This window comes from Gymnogyps californianus, chromosome 3 (assembly GCF_018139145.2).
Source record: "Gymnogyps californianus isolate 813 chromosome 3, ASM1813914v2, whole genome shotgun sequence".
NCBI lineage: Eukaryota > Metazoa > Chordata > Aves > Accipitriformes > Cathartidae > Gymnogyps > Gymnogyps californianus.
Window position 1 is genome coordinate 51,776,572 of NC_059473.1, and position 26,445 is coordinate 51,803,016.

A 26,445-nucleotide genomic window follows, 5' to 3' on the forward strand; every position below is an offset into this window, starting at 1 on the left:
TATTACTCCTATGCTTACTGTTTGCTCTCATCCTGAATTATCAATTGGCAAACACAATCAGGACTGTGACAACTTCGCAGAACATGAATGTTTCTCTTGGGGAGGTTGTAGAGTGGCACTGATTTGTTACTCAGGAGCCTTTCCTGGATTCCACTAAACTTCATTTGTCTATGTAAAAATAATTATTTTACCTTTTGCTCTGCCATTCGCAAACAGTAAGAGACAAACCCTATATTGTACTTAGAGTACAATAACATCAGATTAGGTCTTTTTATATGAAAAGGTTTTTTGTAATGCTGTTGTGTTTAGGGATGAAAGTTTCAGAGAGTCTTTAGAGTGTCAAATTAGCATAAATTTGCAGGCATTACACTTCATCAGTGTAAGTCACTTTTATCAGACCCTAAAATGAGTCCCAAATGCATTGTATTCAATGTGGGATTGTAAAAAATCTTGGCAAGAAACAGCTTATTACCTTATGCCTCAATGAAGGTGAGGTTTTAATAAGATAAGAGAGAGAGAGTAATAAAGAATAATATCAGAAGGTCTATTTTGAAATTAACACATATTGAACATTCTAGGAACACTAATTCAACCAAATCCCCAGTTTTTAGATTTGTCTGAAGAAGGTTTTGCTTTTTTATATGGGAATGTCTTTCAGAGACATTTGTTTAGGTTTTAGTTGCAGTCCTAAAGCACGCATTTCAAACACTGATTTAGCCATCATCTGTCTTTTTTCTTTTTTTTTCCTTCACTTCTCTTGTTTCATGGCACAGAAGTGATTTTTCCCAACATATGAATCAGCCCAAACTTTAGGCTTCTGTGATGGAGAAAAAAGTTTTCATTAGCAACACGTGAATGCAAAAATCTCATCTTTCAGGAGGTATCTTCCAGGACAGGATGTGACTGGGAATCAGTCTATTCCTTTCCACCCCTGCACTCCTGCTCTCTAGGACATATTCTAGGACAGCCTAGCCAGGATCTGCAAGCTCTAAAGGATATAAAAAATGGAATTGTGGCAAGTTTTTCTGCCCCACCACAAACCATTGAGGAAAAAATCTAATATTTGAGAAATACTGAAAGACAGTGATCGCCTTAGAGATAGCTTTTGATAAGGAAGAGGTTTATGCATGTAATTCACATATAGTGAGTCACATGTAAATGTTTCACATAAAATTGTTTTTTTATTAATTTGAAATACCTCTAAATGCACTATCCTGCATTCTGAGCTGATGTATGACGCAGAGTTAGGAGGCACCTGGTAGCGAACCTGAATTAACCACTCTGTTAAACCCACTTAGAAATCCTTTGCTTATTCTCTCCTGTAGTTAGCTTGTCATCATACACCACACAGTCACTAATTTAATAGAAACAATCAGATACATTTTCTAGTGTATTATTGAAACTGTAGCTGCAGTTAATACCTTTATTATAATTTATGTTATTATCCAGAAATTTGAAGGTATTCCTCCTAAAATAATTTTGACCTAATAATGACTTCTTAATTTTCCAGATGGAAAAGACTTGAAAAAATATATTCTGTGTTCATTTCTTACCTGTAAGGCTCTGAAGTTTCTAACCTTTAGGAAAGTTCAGCAGATATATTGTAATTCCAAATTTTTGTCCTTTATATAGATATCATGGACAGTGATTGTCTTTTCAAGAGGAGAAATTCTGAGGATCTTGGCAGTTTCTAGCGTATTTTATTTGTGTAACATGAAAAATAGTAGCAATGAGCAATCATCGTCTTTCCATGTCCTGTATGAGGCCACTTTAACAGTCTGTGCACTTCTGCCCATCTTAGATCCCACAGTCCAGGAGTCATTGGCAGAGATGCCCTGCCACTCAGACAGAGTTGCAGTGGAATCACTGATTTTTAATAACTTGCCTTTCATTCCTGTTCCCCAGGAGGGCAATGAATGGAGAATGTCTTGGAGCAATAGGTGTGCTTTGGGCTGGTGGTTTTCTGGGATCATTGCAGTCAATAGTATCATGAAAATCCTGTCATCAATTTCTTATGTTGGTATTTGGGGTGCAAAGCTCCACAGAAGTGGACTTGCAACGGAAAACTAGAGTGAGAGCTGGAGGAGTCTCACTTTTCTGAGTGAAGAGATGATCCAGTCAAGTAAACCTGTGTTTAAAAGGAACTTTCACTGTGAAGTTTTCTGATTATCTTCAATTCAAAGCTATGATCTTTATAATGCCCAGTGAGGTGGCATAAGATCTCACCACCTCTAATGGGTGCAGGTGGTCAGGAAACCGACAGGTCAAATATCTCTCCAGTGGCTCCCATCTAAGTGCCACACTTTTATATAAGCTTCATCTCCTCCCAAAGACTCTGTAAGTAACAAAACTCTCAGACTTTGTTCCAGATTTGTTCCAAAGTTAGTCTTGCATAAATAAATAGTTCAAGACTTGACACTCTTCAGTTAGTCCTGGACTTGCTAATGGGATAAAATAAAAAGGATACAAAAACACAGATAAAAATTTAAGTGGGGTGCGGAGGAGGAGAGGGAGATTAAAAAAAACATAACACAATGAAGCCTCAATGAATGTGGCTTATCTGGGAAACAATGAATTTATGTTGCTGTTTACTGTATCCATCTTCATTAACTGTCATTACAGAAAGAAGTTTTAACCATCATATCACATTAAGAATGTCCTATCCTTATTTTAAAGGTGTTTTGAAGATATACTGTTCCATTTCCTGTTTCAACAAGGCAATTTATTATATTCCAGCATCTTAATATGCCAAAGGCCTGCCTCCCATCCACTGCTGTTTGCCGCTGGTTGTGTTAAAATTGTAGTGATTCTATGTCACTCATTTGCATCTGCTTACTTTCAGCTTCACTGTTACCTGCTGAACTGAAAACTCCCATGCACTCCTTCCTTCATTTGCTACAATAGTCTGTCTTTGGAACTCTAATAGTAGTCCTTAAAATGATACTAGATTTTTAATTTAGAAAGCAATGAATCCTTTTTCATAGCACATTTTTTATATCTTTCCTTTTATTCTATTTCTTTGGCACGGTCAATATTTAAACTACTGCAAGAACTGAATAGGAAGAGATTATAAAAATTAGGGTACAAATATTCTGCTAAAAGTGAGGGGTTTTCTGCCTTTTCATCACATTTATTTGAATATGTGGTGCTTTCAATAATATGTCTATTTTTCCTTCTATTTCTAGGCGTTGCTTAGCACCCACAATATTCTGAATACTAAACAAGTACAGTAATGTATAACTCTGAAAATGTTGAAAAGGTGAACTGAAGTAAAATATAGATGTATTCCACAGCATCATAAAATAGCAAGTAGTTTCTGATTGCTGGAATTTAACTGCTAAGTGGTCTGTGTAATTTAGGCCCAGTGGTGCACTGGCTTTTTTCCCTTGCCCCATGTGGAGCAGTATTTAGTTCAGTGCCACTCAGCAAGACAGAATTCACACAAATGGATGGTGATATCAGATCAGGGTGCTGATTTGCTTCATTATTTTAACAGTGGTTAATTTTCCCTTCAGATTTCCCCTTACCATGACCTGCGGAAGAGTCTCTGAGCCCAAAAGCTTATTTGGTTTTTCTTTCTGTATCAGCTGGTTAAATAAAAGATGTTAAGTCTTCTTGCAAATCTTGCTTCCCATTTCTCAGACCATCGTGGCTCAACAGAATGTTAATACTATATCTGTGTTTTTTATTTTAGGTAATCTCTACTTTCAAGTTCATTAATATTTCAAATTTTGCTCCCTATGTAATAAAGGATGGATTTTTGTTGTTGCTTTCTTCTTCTTGCTTTTTTGAGTCACTGTTCTGTGATCAGGGAATTAAAGTAGTGTTGTTCTTCCAATTGATTTTGTTTCTGTGTCTGCTGCTTTTGAGACTTGGTCTCTGTCCTTGGGTTGTGAGAGGGTTACAGCAATAATAGAGTAAGGTTTGGTGGGCTTATTTTTCTCTCTTCTGGGAACTTCATATGGTTTTCTTTTTTTTCCTGTTTAGAAGGTCACCTTTAATGTCTCTTTACACTATCCATGGAAAAAGATTTTTCCAATAAAGTTGGTGTGTCATCTGCACTTTTACATAGGTTCTATTGGTTTGAAGAGGTATATTGTGCTATAGGTACTCACAGAATAGAATCATAGAATCATAGAACGGTTTGCGTTGGAAGGGACCTTAAAGATCATCTAGTTCCAACCCCCCTGCCATGGGCAGGGACACCTTCCGCTAGACCAGGTTGCTCAAAGCCCCATCCAACCTGGCATTGAACACTGCCAGGGATGGGGCATCCACAGCCTCTCTGGGCAACCTCGTTCAGTGCCTCACCACCCTCACAGTGAAGAACTTCTTCCTTACATCTAATCTACATCTACCCTCTTTCAGTTTAAAGCCATTCCTCCTTGTCCTATCACTACATGGCCTTGTAAAAAGTCCCTCTCCAGCTTTCTTGTAGGCCCCCTTTAGGTACTGGAAGGCTGCTATAAGGTCTCTCTGGAGCCTTCTCTTCTCCAGGCTGAACAACCCCAACTCTCTCAGCCTGTCCTCATAGGAAACATGCTCCAGCCCTCTGATCATCTTCATGGCCCTCCTCTGGCCTTGCTCCAACAGGTCCATGTCCTTCTTATGTTGGGGGCCCCAGAGCTGAACACAGTACTCGAGGTGGGGTCTTACGAGAGCTGAGTAGAGGGGGAGAATCACTTCCCTCGACCTGCTAGCCACACTTCTTTTGATGCAGCCCAGGATACGGTTGGCTTTCTGGGCTGTGAGCACACATTGCTGGCTCATATTCAGTTTTTCATCCACTAATACCCCCAAGTCCTTCTGCTCAGGGCTGCTTTCAATCCACTCATCGCCCAGCCTGTATTTGTGCTTGGGATTGCCCCGACCCATGTGCAGGACCTTGCACTTGGCCTTGTTGAACCTCATGAGTTTCACACAGGCCCACTTCTTGAGCCTGTCAAAGTCCTTCTGAATGGCATCCCTTCCCTCCAGTGTGTCAACTGCACCACACAGCTTGGTGTCATCGGCAAACTTGCTGAGGGTGCACTCAATCCCACTGTCCATGTTGCCAACAAAGATGTTAAACATCTGGAGAGCTTTTTATTATTTCATTCATGCAGCAGATTAATGAGACAAAAATGTTCCCCTTATTTTCCCATCTGATATTGAAATGCAGCACAGATAAGAAAAAGCCTAACTGGAAAGCCAACATTTTGATTCTTGTTGATCATTCCTAGAAGTTTAAAATACCTTTTCTTGAGCTTTTACCTTGTGTGAATTACTGAGTGGCATCAGGCAGTCTATTATCTGCTTAATCCAAATAGGCAGCAATTAGGCAAACTGTTACTGTTGCCACTCTATAGGCCCCAGGGATTCATGTGCAAAGATGTGGCTCTCCAGATAACAGGAAAAGTTTGTACTGGATCTTAGGTAGTGGAGTGCGAAGAATTGCTTTTTGAGTTTGGTAGGCAATAAAAAAAACCCCAAACACCTAAAAAAACCCAACTGGTGGTTAATACGAAATGAAAATATTTCAAATTCCTTTTCAAGACAAAACACCACAAGAAATTAGCTTTTTTACATTCAAATCCAAAGCTTTGAATTCAAACTATTCTCTGCTCTAGTGTTTCTTTAAATAAAACATTTCAAAATGAAGTGTATTGCACTTCAGAAGATACAATATGACTTCTCTAGTGGGCTATGTATTTGTTAGATGGAGAACACTTCTTTCAGTATTGATATTACTATCAAAATGTGTTGTCAAGAAGATATCAAGCAGAAATCTGTCAGAACAAGAGGATTTCAGAGTTACTGAAACACAGTCATCTTTTCCCTCTTCATAATCTAGCTCGGTCTCCCGAAGTGACCTTCTAATTAGCCCACAGCTGGCAGCACCAAAGGATATTGTTTTATTCACTCAGGATGTGCTAATTCAGTGTTGTGAAATTCAACTTAAGAATTCAGAAAAAAATAAGAAAGCAAAAGGTCTGAATGAAAAAAAGTTTTAATTTCATCTGCTATGAATTCATTTTTCCATGTTGGCCAAAAACCATTCTTTGTAAAGAACCAGTCGTTAATACCGGGTTTCATCACTTCTAGATCTTCTCAGCTCCCTTTGCTCTAGTGCAAGGAAATATTTCATAATCTACAATATATACACTTGCAGTATTTCTCTTTGGAATATGGATCACAGGCATTAATTTGGATCAACAGATAAGACAAGACAGTATCTCTAGAATCATTAATAATAGATATTCTCAAAAGAAATGTTTCCTTAGGCATAAAACAAATACATGAAGAAAATGAAAGTGACATTGACATAAACAATTGTATCTTAGGTTTGTGTTACAATAGTAACCTAAGGCAAAACCTAAACATTTACAAAAATAGTTTGAATTCTACCTCTTTTCTCAGAGAAAAAAGCTGCAGACCTAGTCCATCTGCCGTCTACGAAATGTAGTCTGCTATAAAGCATTAATCACCCTAATTCTGGGACCTGCTTGGTGATATTCTCATCCAGGTCTCTTCACAATTAAGATATGATCACAAACCTTTTTTTTCTTTTTCTTGTACTGTCTTCTCACTTTTCTTGCAAAGGTTGAGAATTACTTTCCTCCTTTAAACACGAGCCAAATTCAATTCACATGTAGTCAGAAACAACATTACAAAACTGATGATTTGGGATTCTGTGTTTATTACTGCTCAGTGACTTCCATATCAAATATACTCGGTGTGCGAATCAAAGGATGCTGTTTGTTTTTCCTAGCTGCTATCTTTGAAACGTTATCCTGGGATCTGCTAATTAAGCTTTCCTGTGTCTATGACCTATGTTATCATCATCAGTAGTGATGTTCAATGTTCTAAAGTTTGTTCTTGTTTTTGATAAAGAGGTGCAAGAAAGCTAAGATACAACATGTTCACCTGCCCTTTTAAAATGAAAACTTTTCTTAAGTGAAATCCAGTAATACGCTATTGCTATGGTCATATGGATGTATAATTGCCCAAAGTGCAAATTTTACATCTTTTTTTAAGTATGGGGTTCTTGACATTATTGGAGGGAGAATAGTAGATAAGATGGGGCTTTGTTTTCTTAGCCCTTCCTTTGTTTTTAAGCTAACCACATACTCTCTAACCTGCAAAAAGAACTGGAAAGGAACCTATACTTTTTAAAGATCACTCAATTTAAACCGTGCATCTAAGTGTGTACAGCAGTCAAGATCAAGCAAGTGTGGTTGAAAAAGGTTGTGGTTTTCTGGGGGCATTTCATTTGATTTAAGCAGCCCTTGCCATCCCTCTTATTCTCTCTTCTGCACCATCCCCTCAGTGTGACTGTGGCACACCGTTAAGATATGAACTGAATCAGGGAACTGATGCAAACTTTAAAAAGAAACAAAATGAGAAGGATAGTAGATAGTGAGAAAAAATGAAAGGCAGGACAGGGTCTGCTTAAGCAAGCATAACTGCCAGAAGAGATGCTCATTAAAACATGGTTTGACTGGTTGACAGTTGATTAGGGGTTTCCAAGGTTGTGAGTTTTTACATATATACCTATTTCCCTTTGTAATTATAGCTGTAACTGAGCCAATCACTTCTGAGCTCCTCATTTGCCTAGGTTATTAATTTCATTATTAATTTCTCTTAGGTTATTAAATACTTTAATGTTATACAGTATTCTTAGTTGGAGAAGTTTTAGAGTGACAGCCATGTTTTGGATTTTGTGTTAATGAATGAAATTACTAAGCTGTTGAAATGGATCTTGTTAAAACGTCATGGGCAACAAGTTGTACAAAAAAAGGAGACCTTTAATGTCAACATAATGTTTTAAAGTTGAAATCTAAGAACTGCTTTGTTTGAATATTCAGACTGCAGCGTCCTTGCTCTGACAAATCTCTGCTGGCTGATTACTGCTTCACTAGGGAGAGAGTGTGTTATTAAAAATTCAATTTAAAAAAAACAAAACAGATTTTTGTCTTTTAGATATGCATTACATACATAAGAAAGAAAGGGTGGAGGGGGAAGTACTGAGAAATAAGGCAAGAGAATGAAGGAAAACCACTAAACAGAAAAGAAACCAGAGGAGAAAAAGTGATAGAAGAGAGAGAGTGGGATAATAACAAGGGTATAAACAGCACTAAAATATCTGTAAAGGAATCTTTTGCAATTAAAAGTGCATGTAATAATTGCATATAAAACTACAAATTTTAAATATTGTGTAGATACTGAGACAAATGCTTCTGAGTTCTCTTTCTGTTCCTCCCGGATGTAATCAGCAGTCTGTCTTGACATTTCAGGGCAGACATGGCCAACCTAATGATGCTATGAAGAGTTAGAAAAATTATTTTCTTGAGGGAAATTCAAACTTCTTTGTGTGTAGGCTGATGTTTGTACATGGTTCATTCATGACACTGGAGGGCTAGATGTGGCTCTCCAGGAAGTATCACCCAAAAAAGAACAACTTTTGTTGCAAGGTGTGCTGTGGAAAGATCAATACAAGTCTCTCCTGAAAGCTCTTCATTCATGATAGGTCGTCTAAAATCTCTGTGATTTCTAATTCTGAGGTAATATTTTGCTTTCCTATTCCGTATTAGGAAAATGCTGAACAAAATGTGAATTCTATCCTGATTTATCATGGATAAACCTTTCATAAGATCCTTATTCAGCCTGCTTTTTTCTAAGACACAAGATCTGGAAAGACTGTCTAAGAATCCTCTGATGAGAACTGAGAAAGAGGAAGTACTTATGTATAGGTGAGACCTCTTGGGCTAAAATTGGTAGCAGCAACGACTATAGCAGTCATGAGATCTTCCACAAGCTTTCTCTAATTCTGAAGTCAACAGTTAAATGTCATTTTTTGAAAGAATGGGAAACTCATACTGAGTCTACATCTAAAGCCAGATTTAGATTGAAAATTACATTAGGGACAAGAAATAAGTATCAGTCTTCATTGGTAGCATCATCTTCCCTGTTTCTGTTTACAAAGATACATTGGAGTAGCTTGTCATGAACTCTCTGTGATTGTCAAATTTGACCCTAAATTGCTACATGAAGAGTGTGTATCAGCATTATACGTGCAAATAGATATTAAGTATTGAATATTCTTAGCACTTGATTTAGTAGTGCTCCCTCTGGAGTTTTTCCTTTGTGCCAATAAACCAGACTTATTTAGAGCTGTTGGCTCTGGTCCACCATTTCCTTGTTAAATGTTTAGAATTTGTAAGTGTTGTGACCCTTTTGCCAATGCAAGTAATCCCAATTCCAGCAATTTACACTTGTCACTTTGCTTTAAACTCCATTACCGCACACTGAAATTCTACACAAAATGGCTTGGAGACCATTTAACAAATAACAAATTGGAGATAGAGGGATTTTATCCCTTATGTCACAATTAATTATTTATTGGGATTTTGGTTTTGTGTTGCAGAACTGCGACCTGGCCCAGCACAGTATCGTTCATATTGTTCAGAGTCCACAGAAGAACAGTCAGAACAAGGATGAGACAGAAGATAACTGTGCTGGAGGTATTCTAAAAGCCTTGGAAAGAGAACCTGAAAGTCTAACTTGCATAGATCTCAGTACCAGCATCCTCCCATCACTCTCTGCAGGGCTGGCTGTTATTCTGGATACTACAAAAAACAGCATTTCTCTTCCCTCTGAAAAATCAGGTAAATCGGTGATTTGGTACATTTCAATACACAGACCTGAACATTTGTCTGTTTCTTTCGTAGGGTGAGCAGTTCTACACTACAGGGAAAAAAACCCAACATATGGTTTCTTTTAGTTATTAAACAAAAAATACAACTACATTAAGAGATGATAAGCATCTGATGTGTCTTCTGGCAAAATAATTTTGCTTTGTGGATAAATGGAGTGATTTCTTGTGTTGTTCCTGTCTCTAACTTGTATTATGCTAATATTTTTACAAATTATTATAAGCTGGCAAAAACCCCAGAGGTCTATGAGAACGTAAAAAATAGTCTCTGTAAAATTTCCATTACAGAAGTTTCCTTAACTAGAATGTTGGGCAGCTTATGCATTGCAAATATGTTTAATTCCCAATCTGTTGTAATATTTTCATACCCATACATTTTGTAAAAAATATTTCTATACAATAGACTTATTATTTACAGAAACATAGCTGGCACAAAATATGATGATGATTCATACTATGGATTTTAGTAGTTCTTCATCCACCAAATTATTACTGAGAATATCTTCTCTTCATCATGAAAAATCATCTGAGGCACAAGTTAAGTTACTGCAAATGGGTTGTGCTGTAATATTTAAAATTGTTCATGAGAGAGAAGCTCAAGTCAGAAGGAAATATAAGAATCTTTTAGCTATTACATGAATCTTCTCAGAGTAAGCCCCTCCTCACACACAGTCTAGCTCTTACTGACAACTGTGTTTGTCCCCAGTGAAGAGACATCATTCTGTGCAATACCAGATTCTGTCATGATTTGTCATAATAGTCCATCAGGGATGTCTTTTTAAAAAGAACAGTACACACATACCCTTCATACACAATATGGAAGATAATACCAAACATATAGGTCCTGAGTACAGAAGATAATTTGTGAATATGATGGAGATACCTCTGTGACTAACCTGACCACAGAAATCATCATGCTTAACAAAAGGGCTACTAAAACTGTTAAAATAACTTCTAGAGAATTTCTTAAGTAACTCATGCAGAAAATATACAATTCGTGGGAGGGTCACAGAAGTATTCCACAATGGACTTGATCAGCCTCTCACTGCCAACTAATGATGAATGAGTGCAGTTTAGGAACAAATTAGTACCTGGCTTAATGATCCACATCTCCCAATCTGAATGAATAATGAGATAAGAGGGGCGCATGTCGATTTAAATCTGGTGAACTAGGGACAGGGTTTCAGGCTGGGCTTATTGTCAAAAGCAAGGCAATGGTGTGAGCTTTTTAATGCTCCTCCTTATTTATTTTTTCCCTACTGTGCATGATATGTACAGGGCTTTAATAGTTGTGCTTGACTTTACAGAATAGTTTATACATATGTAAGGCTTTTTAAAATTTGTCACGTGGTATGTTTTTCCACAGACTACAAACTCTGCGAAGCCAAGTACAAACTGATAGGTGTGTTCTACTGCAGCAAATATTTTCATGGCAGAATGACAGCTGAGGAAAAAATGTATTGAGAATATATGTGGACTAGTTTTATCTGTAATTAAGTTAAACAGATTTTTTTATCATAAGAAAAAAAAAAAAGAAGAGCCAGTAGACTGACAGTTCTGCCTGGAAGGACGTTAGTAACAAGTACTTTTTAAAAGCCTGTTATCTTCTCCTTGGCTTGTTTTGACTCTTCACTATGAAAACTTGTCATTGTGTCTGTTCTGCCCCACCAATTTTGTTCAATATGGGGGATTTTGATGTTTTTGTTATTAGGGTTTGGGGTGGGTTAATTTGTAGTCACATAATTCACTGAGTTAAGGAGTAGTCTGGGTTAAAAATAATCCAGCAAGAAAAAAGAAAAAAAAAAGATTAATCCAGAGATCAGTTTTTCAATCAACTTTACTGTGTGGTGAGGATTTTCTTTGGCACAGCTGAAATGAGTAATAGTAGTGGGAATGAGTGGCTGAAAGCTGCATATGCCACCACTGCCGCTTGAAATTATACTTATCAAGCTATTGTCTTAGAAGGTGGATGGTTGTTGTGGTGATCAGTCTACAGTAGAAACCTATACAGTTGAACCAAGTATAATCTTTTTTTCTGTGTGTGAGCAATCACATGCAATGAGTAGAGGACAAATTTAAACTTACAACTTAGAGGCAGAGGATTCATAAATTGATTATCGTTTAGTCTAACATGCTACACAGCTATTCCGTAATTGTAGCAGTAAACACTAAGAAACTTCATCTTTTTCTGAAGCCTAAATTATTTCTGTTTGTTACCACAGGATGCTGACCCTATGTCCCTGCCCTGCTTTTGTTTTATTTGCCCTCCTTAGAATTCTGAGGAAAAAGATTTGTGGTAACTTTTGCATCACAAAAGCTTCTCCCAGAAGCTTTTGCAGCATTTGACTGCAAAAGTAGTAGTTTTGAAGTATTGACTTGAATGCTTGGAGGTCAAACTGTAGAATTTTACCAGACTATCCAGGAAAGAGACAACTCTTCTTATATTGTATTGCTATTATAGAAGTAATGTACTTAAGTAATATAAACTGCTGCACTTCACCAGACAAAAACTCTTACAGCCTGGCATCCTGTCTCCACTAAGGGGCATTATTTGCTCCTTGCAGAAGAGCATAACAGGACCGGCTCCTCCCAGCTCACCCCCACTTTAGTAGTGAGTAATGAAAGCAACTCTTGACTGGTCTGGAGAGCCATCTTACTTACATTGTGTTTTTAATGTACAATTCATGTTTGTCCATCAGAAATTCAGAAGTTTGAAAGTCATTAACAGGCTGAAAAAAATATGAAAATGGATCTAAATAATGTCTACATCAAAGATTTCCAGGTTTCCTCTCTTTGCAGGCAAAGGTAATAGAAATGCCTTTTTCTGTCTGCTAAATAATACCTTTCATGATTTCTAATGAACATGTGAAAAAATCTCAGCACAGGACTTTCATCCTACCTCATCCCCACCTAATTTACAATCTGTCCAATATCTGGGACAAAGTGCTTTGATAAACAAGATGTAAGCAAATGAACTATGTTCCATAATGGTTGCATATCAGTAAATACATATATAGGGTGAAGGGATTTTGGCCTGAGAAACAGTGAATCTGCAAAACATAAGGGTTCATATGGCTCATCAGCTGAATATGAGAATGCATCATGATGCTAGGTCCAAGAAAGCTAATATGATCTTTGCAAGTATAAACAGAAAACAGAGTGGAGTAGAAAGTACGTTTTTCCTCTGCTTTTGACATTTGCTTAACTAAAACTGGAATATAACACAGCATTTTGGTGTCTAAACTTCAAGAAAGCTGCTGAAAAAACTGTTAGAAGGTTCAGGAGAAGAGTCACAAGAATCCTACAAAAGTGCAGGTCATGATTGGCTTATATATGTTGGTATAATCTAGTGGCATCCGTGGGAGTGGAAAACTGATAACAGAGGAGTCTTAGATCTTACAAGCTATTTTGGATTTAAGCTTTCATTGTCTAGAAACTGAAAGCCAGCAAATATAAATACCACACATAGATTTTAATTTGCCAGGAAATCAACCACTGACACAAGTTATCCTGGCTTATAAGAATTCTCCATATTTGGCCATTTAAAAATAAATATAGGACATTTTTCTGAAACATAAGTCCAGCAACAAAGATTGGACTTCAGCCTAGTAGTATGGACTGTGCTAGGCAGGAGGTCAGACTATAGAATCACATTTCTTCCCTCTCTAAACGTATTTATCAGGTACCCATGTCAAGCAAATTTGTAATCTCAAAAAAAAAAAAAAAGTTAGTTTGACAGCATCTGTTTTCTGTAAGCTGATATTAATGTTATTACCTATTGTCATGGTTTAACCCCAGCTGGCAACTAAGCACCACACAGCTGCTCACTCACTCTCCCTGCGTCGGGATGGGGGAGAGAATCGGAAGAATAAAAGTGAGAAAACTCGTGGGTTGAGATAAAGACAGTTTAATAAGTAAAGCAAAAGCTGCGCACGCAAGCAAAGCAAAACAAGGAATTCATTCACCACTCCCCATCAGCAGGCAGGTGTTCAGCCATCTCCAGGAAAGCAGGGCTCCATCACGCGTAATGGTTACTTTGGAAGACAAACACCATCACTCCGAACGTCCCCCCCTTCCTTCTTCTTCTCCCTGCTTTACATGCTGAGCATGACGTCATATGGTATGGAATATCCCTTTGGTCAGTTGGGGTCAGCTGTCCTGGCTGTGTCCCCTCCCAGCTCCTTGTGCACCCCCAGCCTCCTCGCTGGTGGGGTGGTGTGAGAAGCAGCAAAGGCCTTGACTCTGTGTGAGCACTGCTCAGCAATAACTAAAACATCCCTGTGTTATCAACACTGTTTTCAGCACAAATCCAAAACATAGCCCCATAGTAGCTGCTCTGAAGAAAATTAACTCTATCCCAGCCAAAACCAGCACACCTATTTAATTCCCAGTTTAGTCCCTTATCAGCTCATTTATTATTTGTCTGAATCGATTAGATGTGGTCATCATTACTTAGGTCTTTTTCTTTACAACTTTTAAATAGCGCTCATCTGGTCAGTTCCCTAGAATATCCTGGTATTCCTTAGCTAGCCTTTTAAAAATGCTTGCATGCAAGTCACCTCTGTCTCCTTATCTTTCCATGTTCCTCTTTTCACAGAAAAGTAAATCAGGTACTGGTATATATTGACTTAGGTGTGCCAAGCTGTAAATTCCAGCAAAAAGAGGGATTGATTCTTTTCCACCTAGTTAGGAAATGCTTTACCAAAACTTAATATATGTTAAAACCTCCTGTTCTTACAAATCACACAACTAAGAGTTAGGGCAGCTAAACTGTCATTACCAAAACCTCAGTAGTGTCAGTGCTTAAAAGCATAAAGTGATGAGCTGGTTCCCAGTCTATGTAAGAGTCTGATATATGAAAGACACAGGCAAAAAGTTTTAGAAGGGAAAGCCACAATTTAGAGTTCGTGTAGTCAGAACTGTGCATACTTCAGAGAGAAGCTCTGATGAATTAAAAAAAAACAAATCAATTTAACTGGGGATATTGCTGACACTGTACAACTACTTTTTGAATAGTATTCTGTTTGTGTTTTAAAATTCCTGTGCTCTGCAATTGATATTACATTTTATTATGATTTTTTAAACCAAAAAGCCTAACAGGATAAGAATTTTTGTGTCAGGTTTGTTTCAAGTAAAAGACTAGTCTAAGATCCTGAAGTATTTTCAAATTACTTCACAGTTTTATAAAACTTATAATGTCAAATTAGTTCCAGATCGAACAATGGTATGGTGTAAATCTCTGCCTCCCCATTTTAACGTGGTGTTAGGCTGAGTACCCCTACCCAGTACCAAGCTGAGTACAGCTGCAGCTTTTTCTTACCCCTTTTTGAGAATGCCATCGAAACGTGAGCACTGATCCATCCAAAATGGGCTCCAGTGCTGCAAGAACATCTCTATTGATACTCTGAGACATGAAGCTCTGTAAGTGTTCAGCAACTGCACCAGGCAACACTAAGACAACAATGAAGTTATTTTCCCATGACCTAATTTTGCTTTGCTGTGTCACAAAACCAAATATCGAAGAATTTACTATTCCCTTAGAAAAGAGAAAAAGGATTTTTAAAATTTCTCTTCTGTCATTTAGCTGCATTTTTACATGGGAAATTAATCAGTATAAAGATTTTTTTCCCTTGGCAACTGTACAAATCATTTGTGGATTAATTATAACATAAATTAATTAATTAAATGTACTTTAGGTCCACGGTATTGTAAATCAGTAGTTTGAGGAGGGGAAATCAGTATTCTGTGCAATTTGCATTTAGTAATGAGGTCCTTTTTCCCAGAGTTACCAAAATTTTGTTCTAAAAACAAATGATCAGAGTATTTACACTGACCTTTCTTAAATTTCTTGAAATATTAATTCACCGTTTAATGGTGGTTACATGGTTCTTATGGTAGTTCTTTTTGCCAGACATTCGTTTGAATAAGATTCATATTGCTGTACAAGAAAAAGTAATAAATTACTTAATATGCAACCAATGTATTGTTTCAGTAGACACATTCAAGTAACTAGTTAGGTTACCACGGTATTTTCGGATTTGGCACACTGACAGTTTACTTTTGTGTAGGATTAAACCACTTTTAATGTAAATGAAAATGCATTATGCAGCACATTGTGATTTAGTCTACCTTTAATTCAGATTTTTTATAATGCATTATTTTACAAACTTTTAAATACGAAATGCAATATCAAGTTGAGGATCAATCTACATCCAGAAAAGGGAAGGTGCTAATTTACTTTTTTAGAAAAGCAGAATAAAGTACCAACTCAGCAATAATATACTAGTCCTGATTTTGGCAAATACTTTCTGGGAAGCGTGGCTGCATTTTTCTTCATTACACACTGTGTAAATTTACTGTATGTACAATTCTGTTTTAAACTTTAAAACAAAACTTTACAAAATTCCTGCATTAACAACTGTCTTTGTGCTAATGGTTAGTTCCTACACATTGTTAATCATTATCACTATGCGTTCATTACGTACACAAAACTGTTAGATTTTAACTGTTAGACCTTTTATCCTAAATTTGATGTGAGTGTACAATACCGCAGAGCTGATGCCATGTATGTTGCACTGATGCATTGTAGGCACAGAAATCAAGTTGATCAGGCCTGAGAGCTCTTTCACAAGAGTAACTGGAACAAAAGCAGACTTGTCTTCCTTCCTCTCCGTCTTTCCTTTTCTTGTTTGATATTTTTATACTACTTGCCCCTGTCCTGAAAGGGAATCTCCTCTGTGCTCCTTACTGCTGCCATTGGTTTTGGTTTTGCCAGCTACCCTTCATGGGTATTCCATACCTGCAAGATGTTCTGTCCATTTGCAGTCCCTCGTGTTTGTTTTGTTTTGTTTTATAACCTTTTGTCACTTGGATGCCTTCTGTGTGCAACTACACACATCTTTGCCCCTTTGGTGGCCACATTGCTCACATACTTCATGCAAAATGCTTACACATCATGCCCGACTAGGTCATCACAGAGTTACAATATGTTTTTCAGAAGTAACTGTATTTTAAGTATGTGCATCTGAGGTCTGAAAATCCAGGTGTGTACTAAGAGAAGAGTATGACAATAACATTTTTATGTGGTACAGTGACATTACATTTAATTTTAAATCAATCCTGCTAAATATTTCCTATGTGTTGAAAGAGAACTTCTTTAAAGTTTTAAGAGTTTCCAGGCTGTTTGGTAAATGTTGTATGGCAGAAGTTCTCAAACTGTGATCCATGTTTGAAGCTCTGAGATCCAGAAGGGTATTTATTGATGATCCATTGAGATAATGGTCACAGTGCTCTAGCTCCACTTACTTGTTTTCAACTGCTAAAATGTATTGCAATTATAGAATCATAGAATCATAGAATAGTTTAGGTTGGAAAAGACCCTTAAGATCATCGAGCCCAACCATTAACCTAACACGTTCAAGTCCACCACTAAACCATGTCCCTAAGTGCCACATCTACAAGTCTTTTAAATACCTCCAGGGATGGTGACTCGACCATTTCCCTGGGCAGCCTGTTCAGGTCAGTATATGTTAAATTATCCCTCTTGATTAGTTGCTGTAGCTTCTTGGATTATGCTGTATGAGTATGTTTAAAGGTAAGGGAAGGCATGTCCGTAATTCAATGCTTCCCATTAAAAGTTATTCATAATACGGTAATGTTTCTGAAACAATATTTTTTGATGCACAGCGTAGAAGAGTTTTTCTGGATACAAGTCACATCTCAGCCACAAAAGAGCTATTATACAAGATCAAGCCAATTGTCTATCTAAATCTAGTTCTCTTCCTGTTTTAGTACTTACCTGTTTCGTATCCAATACTTCAAAAGAAAGAAAACATTCTTATTATATAATGTTATATTTAGAGAAGGAGTATTCCTTTTTGCAAGTGATCACCTCTGTCTGATTATCCTTCATGTCTGCTATCTGGGTAAGTTGACAAGAACGATAATGGCATTGTCTAATCTGACCTTCATTGAAATAGCACTTCCTAAACAGTCTCCAGTGTCAAGTCAAGGGTTAATTGGAGAACAGAGGAAGAGTTTTCAGCCCAGCAAGTAACTATTGCTAATTCTGTCAAAATTTATTTTGAAATAATTAAGCTTAAGAAAAATATTCTGGTTATTCTGCTTCCAGTAGGGTTATGAAAATTTGTCATTACAAAGTCCTTGGAAGTTTGCTCTTACGTATATTGTATCTTCTGTTAGGGTTATTAACCCTTGACAACTCACTGCTGCAATACTTCCAAGTTCTATATATAAAAATTGATATCCCCTCTTCACCTTCCAGCAACAGCAAAAAGTGATTTTATAAGACATTAGCATAATGGAACCTTTTCAATAAAATGATAAATTGAGCCCATTTCAGAAAACAGAACACACACTTGATAATTTATTGCAGTCAGTGTCGTGCTGGAGACCTCATTCGTATCATATGCTTTTAACACTGATGAGAATGGTGCCATTTTCCCACACCTTGCATGTCTGTGAAATTCATTTGAGAGGAGAAATGTTCTTTTCTAATAGAGCCAAAAGCACTTCTGGGAATGCTCATCTTTACATGACATAATTATCTCTCATGAATGTGTGTAATTACTGTTTTTAAAGGCCCTTTCATGTTAGTTGAAGCCAGTAACATTTGCTAACTCCCCTGTGTCAAGGGGTGGGGACACTGTTGTGTCCTTGGAATGTATTTTGATTGTTTATGGGTGACGGCATGGATGGACTTTCTTCTGCAAATGCATCACTCGCATCTTTATGCCACCAGCTGGAGGTGGCATTTGTAGGTGGAAAATGTTCTGTGTTGATTAAACAAAACTATACATGTTATGTTTTCCAAAATAATTGTTGGCATGAATTAATTACTGATGCCACCGGGAAAAATAGGAAAGTAACACTTAGGAAACACCTCTTATGTGTAAAAACACAACAATAGAGATGTAGAGTGATTCTTTTTTAGCAGGAAGAGTCCAATTATGAGGCACAAATAAGAAGAATGCATTGTTTGAAGTTCATTAAAAAACAGTAGTTGCCGCTACCGTGCAGCTTAGTGCTTGTACTCCATGGTCTCTCTTATGAACTCTTACCACTTGAAATGACATGAGATGTAGTCTTCTCTCAAATCACATGCTCCAGATTCATTAATGTCATTGGGAGTTCTGTGCACACAGCAAGGACTTTGGGAGAACAGACCTGTTAGAAAGGCTTGATCTACAGAAAGTAATTACATGGAACAGATAGTTTAATAAATTCAGTTGATACTAGAGGATAAAAAATAGCCATACAAAACACATCCAGCTCTCTCTTTATAAAGACAAATAGCTTCAATGGGACTAAATTTGAACTTCTGTGAAAGAAAAAGATCATTGCATTTGGCAGGGGGAGACATTCTCTCGTGGGTTTTGTTTGAAGAAAAGAATGGTTGTGGTAGGAAAATGGACAGTCAATTCAAAAGATCTAATTCATATTCACAGAAAAGCAGAATTAAAGTCAGTGCATGCTCTTGCATTGCTGTGCCAAAAGTCTTTAGAATTTTGCCTTCAGCTTTGTTTCAGTGAAGGTTTCACATTTCCGCTGCTACCTGGGTGACTGTTGTTAGAGATGCCAAGGTAATGGCCTTCACGTCCATTCAGGCTTCTCTTCAGAGACTGCCAGCAAGGATTTCAGTTATTTTGTTCATCTTTTGTGCTTCTGTTTTTTTGTCTTTTTATTTGTTTCTTTCTTTCTTTTAGAGAATATCTAACCATAGGAACTGAGATTCTATATCAGCTTTATGTGGATTTCCAGAAATCCTTCAGCGTAGGGTTTTTTCCCCCTGCTCTGAGGTACATTGAACCTTTTGCTTAAACCTTGCTCATCCTTACACATTCTTTGTGAGACAACACTGCCTACATTATGCCCAGCAACTAAGATTTTATCCAGTTGGAACAGAATGAACATCCATGCTGTGCAAACAACCATTGTCCTTTATAATAATTAAATATTTGCTACAAGCTTCTGGAATGTTGATATTATGTGGGATCTATTGGCACTGGGCAGAAAGCTGAACTTAGGTAGGTTTACAGCATTTGTGACCAAATTACCAAACTGAAAGGAAAATAAATGAAGAAAATGTCTTCCTTGATCTGCCTTTCACTTATGAGACAGAATGATACAGTGGCCTGCAAGTGAAACTCTCTGGAGTATTTCTGAGCTGGATTATATGTGCTGTGGCACCATTTTTTGTACAAATGCTATGTCAGAATCATAGTTTCCTTAGTGAGGTATCCAGGGTCTGGAAGTCCCTATTTAATGGTTAACCTTAAGATTCAAAACTAGCATTTTTGAATGCCAGTTCAAAAAGCCATGAATCTTTGTATTCACTGATACACCTGAAACTGTATCTTACAAGCTTATCTGTACTGTTGGCATCTATGTGGGTATTCAGTCTTAGGTCTTTGACCTTGAGAACATGTCAGATTCTAATTTAGCAGTTATATCCAACTGCTGCCATAACTGGCATTTGCAGATGAATGCTTCAGATTTAGTTTTGACAGTCTATTGCCTGCAATGATTTCTGCATTTCTGGAGTAGAATATCTGTAACTAAATTTCCACTTAAAATGCAAGCCCATCTGGTATATATATATTTATATATTTTTAATATATATAAATGTTCATATATTTTAACTACCCTCCCACTCAGCAAAACAAAGATTGAAAAATCAAAGGTGACAGCTGCATCCCAGAGCAAAGTGTCCCAAGGGACCGTGAAAGCCAGCACGTTTGCTGAGCACCAGCACTCTCTTTCCAAGCTTCCATGATGCCCTACTGGTGCACCAGTCAGTTCTGTGGGTCTTGACATTTACCTGTCAAAAGACAGGGATAGAGAAAAAGAAAGAAACATATGGATATGGGAACGGGGACTTGAGGTGCAGGGGAGGAGGAACAGCAGGATATCATGCTCCAGGTTGAGCCTGTTCACCATGTACTGTGCACACTGATGTTCAGCTTCATGCAACACTGCACAACTTGTCAAGGATTTTATGATAAACCCTGGTATCCTCGTTTCCAGTGCTGGCTGACATATTATTTTATTGCATATTTGCTATGAAGATGGTTTAACCAAAGTTGTAACAAAGATCAAAAGTTCACTTGAGCAACCAAAGTACCTGGAGCCCTAATCCCTCCTTTTGTTCACCACAATTTTCTCCTTAGCTTTGTCACACAATAAACACTCAGTATATATTACTGGAAGAAAACTCTAGCTGGCAACAATCGGTTAGTTTCTGGTTTAAAGCTGTATCACTTGGCAACTGAGTTTTTATCTACTGCAACTCTTCTCAGCCTCCACAAATTATTTTTGAAGTAGCTGAATCAAACATCAATAGTGTTTTAAATTAAGTCTGAACTGTAGATATGGCCAGATGAAGACCCTGGTTTACATTATCAGGGACTTTCCCCAAGCAGATTTTAGTTCTCTTGAAAAGAATGTTGTGCTGATGCTAATAATAATGAAATAAATAGTAAAAGCTCCACTGTCTTCAGCTGACAAAGGTCAAGATCTAAATTCAAGATTTGATGCAGATTAATGATTATGAATATTGTACTTTTATACCTGTTGTTACCTAATCTGTGGTGAATAACTATAGATCTTCTTATCCTGGTTTCTAAACCCCATAACATTGTCCACAGTGATTTTTAACTTGCTAGGAACGTAACAATGGCCATAGCTGAGCTAATATTTGACTCATCTTGAGCAATATCTTCTTTATAACTTTAACCATTGTGAAATATTTAGGATGGAGATGCAAAAAATTCTGTTTGTTTCAAACAGAAGTGCTGCCTGTCCACCACATTCTCTCTCCTAATCTGTAATAGAGATTTTTCAGGTACACTAAATCTAGCAGCATAGATGTGAATAAATACATTTTATTTCTGCCGTCCAGGCACAAAGATCTGTGTCTGACCAGCAATATGTAAATAAATAAAACATCTTCATTAAATATTGCCATCTGTAACAATAGCTTTCATTCTGCTATTTCTCCTTGATCTCTTCCGTATTTCGTTTTACTATCCCTATTCTCCTGTAGTCCCCCAGAGTCCAGGTACTGAAATCTCTTTCTCTGGCTGAATGGCTTATAAATATACTATAAATATGGCAGAACTACAGGGTTGATTACTTCCTGCACAGATACGTAGTAGATCAGGAATCTGAGTTAAGTACTGGAGATGTAGATATATCTTGATTGTTTCCTAGAGTATTGTGATCCTTCATTGAATAACACATGAGAATCAGCTAGAAATCATATGGTTACTGATGAAGGAAGTGGGGAGGCGTGTAGATGAAATCTTGTCTCTTTAGAGGCTACAGGAATGTCTTCTAACTTATAGTATGACTTGGGAATTCAACACTAGAAAGGAGATTCCCCCAGCACATACATTTGTGAAACTGTCAAAAGGATTGTATGGAAAGAAAAAAAAATGCTTTCTTAAGTTCCTGTGAGATGGGAGAAAGGGAACAGGCTTTTGTAGAGATTAAGAGGTATGAACTGCATCTCAAGTTGAATGTACAAAATAGTCTTTAAGCGTTTCTGTTTAACTTCAACAAAACCATTCTCCAAAATCGATTGGCTTAATTGATTGGTGTGGCACTACAGGAACAACTGAGACTTAAGCTGGCAGCTGCTAGTTCAGCACCACACTAATCGGGAGTAAGGTAACAACCAGTTGCTAAAGCTCTGCTCTGTACATAGTGGGGCAAGGAGTGCAGTCTCAACAGTTCACGCGGTAGGAATGCTAACATGGGGCAGGGGGTGGTTTCCTAAACTGACAGGTTAAAGAATGATAGTAGAACTCGCTTTAAATTAGTCTTCTTGAGAAGAGACTTGCTATGCATTTTAGTCTCTAAAATGCAATGAACATTTAATACTAATATCACATTTAAAGGTACTGTACATATAGTATCAAAAATATCTAATAATTGATGAATCAGAGAACATATTGATAAATGAACCATATGGTATGTCGATAATATCTCTTACTGAGAAGTCCCACAGGGCCTACATATTACTGCACTCTCACTTGATCATAGGTTTGCATTAAGGGAAAAAGGGGTAACGAAGGAGTTATAGTGAGATACCTGGTTATAGTCTTAGAAACTTCATCTTGAGTTATTTTAAGTATTTAAACATTAGCTTAATTCCTTCTGATTGATAGAGAAGTCATTGTATTCCTTCTCGATAATGAAGTGTGTTTTCCTGTTGTTTATGAAGATGATCAAGCCAACAGGTTTTCTGGCTGGAGGCCCTCTGAAGGGTCTGCCCAAAGTGCAGTGTGGAATGGTTATGAGCTGAAGCTCAAAGCTCTCATACGTAGAATCATGTGTCTTGGCAAAGCAAGGGAGCTCACTAGATGGTAGGTACCATCCCCTTACTGTGGGGAATTTTCAGGTGTGTTGAGGCAACTGTAATAGTTGCAAGGGTAGGACTAGTCTATATCACTGTTTTAAAGGCTGAGAATATTATTTCCATGCTTCTTATCAAATAACAGATGGAGATGCTCAGCAGACTGGCTGTACATGTAAACGTGTCAGTGAGGATTACTATGATTCCATTTTCTGTGCATTTAACTTTAATGCAATGAATCTTGCTGCCTCTCAGCTAACCTGTGGGTGGGGAATTCTATTAGTTAATGCAGGGCTGGAGGAGCTTTGAGGTTCAAGGTCTTAGGGCTCAATTACAAGTGCACTCTGTCTCTCTCTTTATCTGTCTGTCTTTCCTCCTTTTCTTGAAATACTTTGTTTTGTGTATTCCTTCCTCCACAGGAGGAAATCAGCTCTCTGCATGTGTAAAAATTGAACACTCTAGTACATGTTACTTTAAATAGCTGCTGTTTACTGCCCATTGCTTAAATATCTAGGGCTGGTTTTAATAGCCTGGAAGACCTGCATCCCTTCCTCCCAAATCCTTTTGCTGAATGGTTTAAAGAGGTAAAGAAACCTCTTGACTTAGGTTATATTTTCAAAACTGTATTCTAAAAGCCACAGGGTGTTGCCACATATCCAGCATTTCAGTTTAGAGCATATATGAACACAGTATGTGAAATTCTAAGTTGACTTTTTTCTTAAAATCCATTCCTACTCTTCACAACATAGTCCTGGTATTGCATTATATGAAAGTAATGCAATGACCATACCATTATGTTGCGGCAATACAGCATGGTAAAGTGCCATTTTTACACAATGATTTCCGTTTTTCTGGACAAGTCTTTAAGAAAGAGATTGTCAACTAATATAAATTTTGTCACTTCTTTAAAAGCAGCTAAGGATCTTCCTCAAAATACTACTTTTAATGAAATAATAAGTTACTCATGTCATTAAATAGTGAGTTTTGGAAACTAAATAGTTCAATTTTGAAGTATTGGTACTGGTATTTTCTCTCTGTAGTGAAAAATGTCGTATCAACTGAGTTATAGATACATCTTCCCAAGCTGTTTTCCTGCTCCCTATTATTTCTAAGAGAAGTAAATCATCTTTAAAATTCTAGTTTAGTGGGAGCTTCAGAATGAAGAGCCTGACATGCAGGGCATTGAGAATGAAAAGGAATGCCACAGATCAATCGAAAAGGCAGCTTCTGTGGTACACTGTTATTGTGCAACATTTTGTAACACGCTGAATTATTTCTTAGAATAAAAGCACTGGCAAGTTATTTAGTACATTAATGGACAGTCCTGTTTTCACTAGTCATTTATTTTTCTGCTAGAATAATGATATAGTGCTTGTTAAGGAAAAGAAAAGAACATGCAGGGTTAGCTGTAGTTGTGAGTAAGATAAGCAGTTACTTGTCATATTTTTCTTTATTTAAATGGTACATATAACCATACATAATGATTATATACAGTATAACTAAAAAAGAATAGCTTTGACTTGGAGAGCTCTCTTGCCTCAAGTACAGCACCAGTTACAAACAGAAATATTATGATAACATTTTGGTACTGTGGATTTGTCAGTTATCTCCAGAACTTCTGAAGATGGTCAGTGTTGTGTGCACAGACTTATAATATCATCTGTGTAACTGATAATGTCATTTCTGTGTATGTCCCTGTATCACTGGTGGAGATCCTTGAAACCAGTACCTGAAACCATACTGAACCTGCAGCACATACACTAAAGCTGGAAGGATGTAGAGAGGATTAGTGTGGCTTCCAAACAGGGATGATATGCAAAGAGACAAGTTTTGTTAAACTCTCTTAGTTTCTTTTAGTTTATGATGAAATAGCGCTGATTCTTCTGTGTTCAGTTATTCAGGCTAGGGACTCTCTTTTGGTCAACAAAACATGAAAGCCTTGACAAACCAGTTATTCAGTTTGTCCCTCAATATTAGGACTGAAAAAAATGGACATTGTGGTAGGGGAATGGATTAGCTGTTTGGTTATAAACTCAATTCCTGCTGGGCTTTGCCCCCAAATTTTAGAGTAAACATCTTGCAATCCCATTCATAGCTTCTAGAGTGTTACTTAGGATCATCTCATAGTAAGCTGTATCTGTCATTAATATTTATACAAGGTATATCTCAAATACTTTTCCAAAGATATTTGTGCCCTTTTTTTTGATCAGCAGTTAACTGACTAGTTTATACTATCAGTCCCATTTTATTAAAAGCTTATAGCACCTTCCATAATGTGGTTTCCAAATATTTGTCATTCTTCTCTCCTGGATTGTGGCCTGTCAGTAACTGTGAGTTTCTTTTTCTAAGTGCTGATTAGAGTGTTTTCTGAGGTCTGTATTAGGTTCTGCTGCCCTACATTATGATATTTTTACTGATTTATAAACATATTATAGGTTATAGGATCATTTTTTAAAATTAAAATCTCTGAAAATCTGCATAGTATTTGAAGCTGAAAGTCTTTTAAAAGCGTACACACATGTGAAAGTAACTGTAAGACGATTTTAAAGAATAGATACAACGTTGGTGGAACTAATTTTTTTTTAATTCAGGTTGCATTCCAGTTCCTTTTTATAGCTTTGTTTTCAAGTTTTGAATAATGGGATTTGTAATGTATAATTTATACAATGATTTTCCTTTTCCAATAGTTGATAAATGTCACTTGATATATGTTTATTTAATATTTTAAAAAGCTTTGTGTTAAATTTTAAACACTTAAGTTTATATGAGTGTAAATGCTTGTGTGTGTCTGTGTGTGTATAACCACAGTGTTTTTAATCCACTAATCAATTGTACATACATCTGTTGCCCACTTTTTCTGATGGTTGTCACTTAGTCTCTGATGCAAGAGGTTGGTGAAGAGGGAAAACAGAAGTTCATCTAAATTCTAGCTTGTAATATAACCTTTAAACATAAATTTCACTTATTTCAATTTATAGAAATGTCCATTTGATCTGTTTTATGACATTATCACTCTCTAAATACAACCAAGAAATTTTGCTAGCAGTTGTGAGTGTGCATTCATAAATTCCATATATACATCATATATTTTTTTATCCCTGAAAAACATCTATTCTTTGCAAATAATATGGTTTGGCAAATTCAGATTCTTGCTAAATGTAGAGATTGGGAGTTTCGATTATTTTGAGATTTTCAAATCTCAGACATCTGTCTAGTCTCTGTCACTACAATTTTTACAGCTAGCAAAAGTGCTTTATAGATGCCAATTTTTTAAAGTGGAAGGGTGTTGGTGAGAAGTAACTTGCGTTGAAGTTAATTTCCATTATCTTTATTACAATATTTATGTTGAAGTATCTTATTGCTAACATGAACT

General features: G+C 36.9%; 1 protein-coding gene across 1 annotated transcript in view; it reads left to right on the top strand.

The window, feature by feature from the left end:
* PRKN (parkin RBR E3 ubiquitin protein ligase) overlaps window positions 1-26,445 on the top strand; it is a 652,406-nt gene that overhangs the window by 107,813 nt on the left and 518,148 nt on the right. Inside the window, exon 3 of the mRNA XM_050893232.1 lies at window positions 9,407-9,647. Coding sequence (XP_050749189.1) covers window positions 9,407-9,647 — 241 coding nt within the window. The remainder of the gene's footprint in view (window positions 1-9,406; window positions 9,648-26,445) is intronic.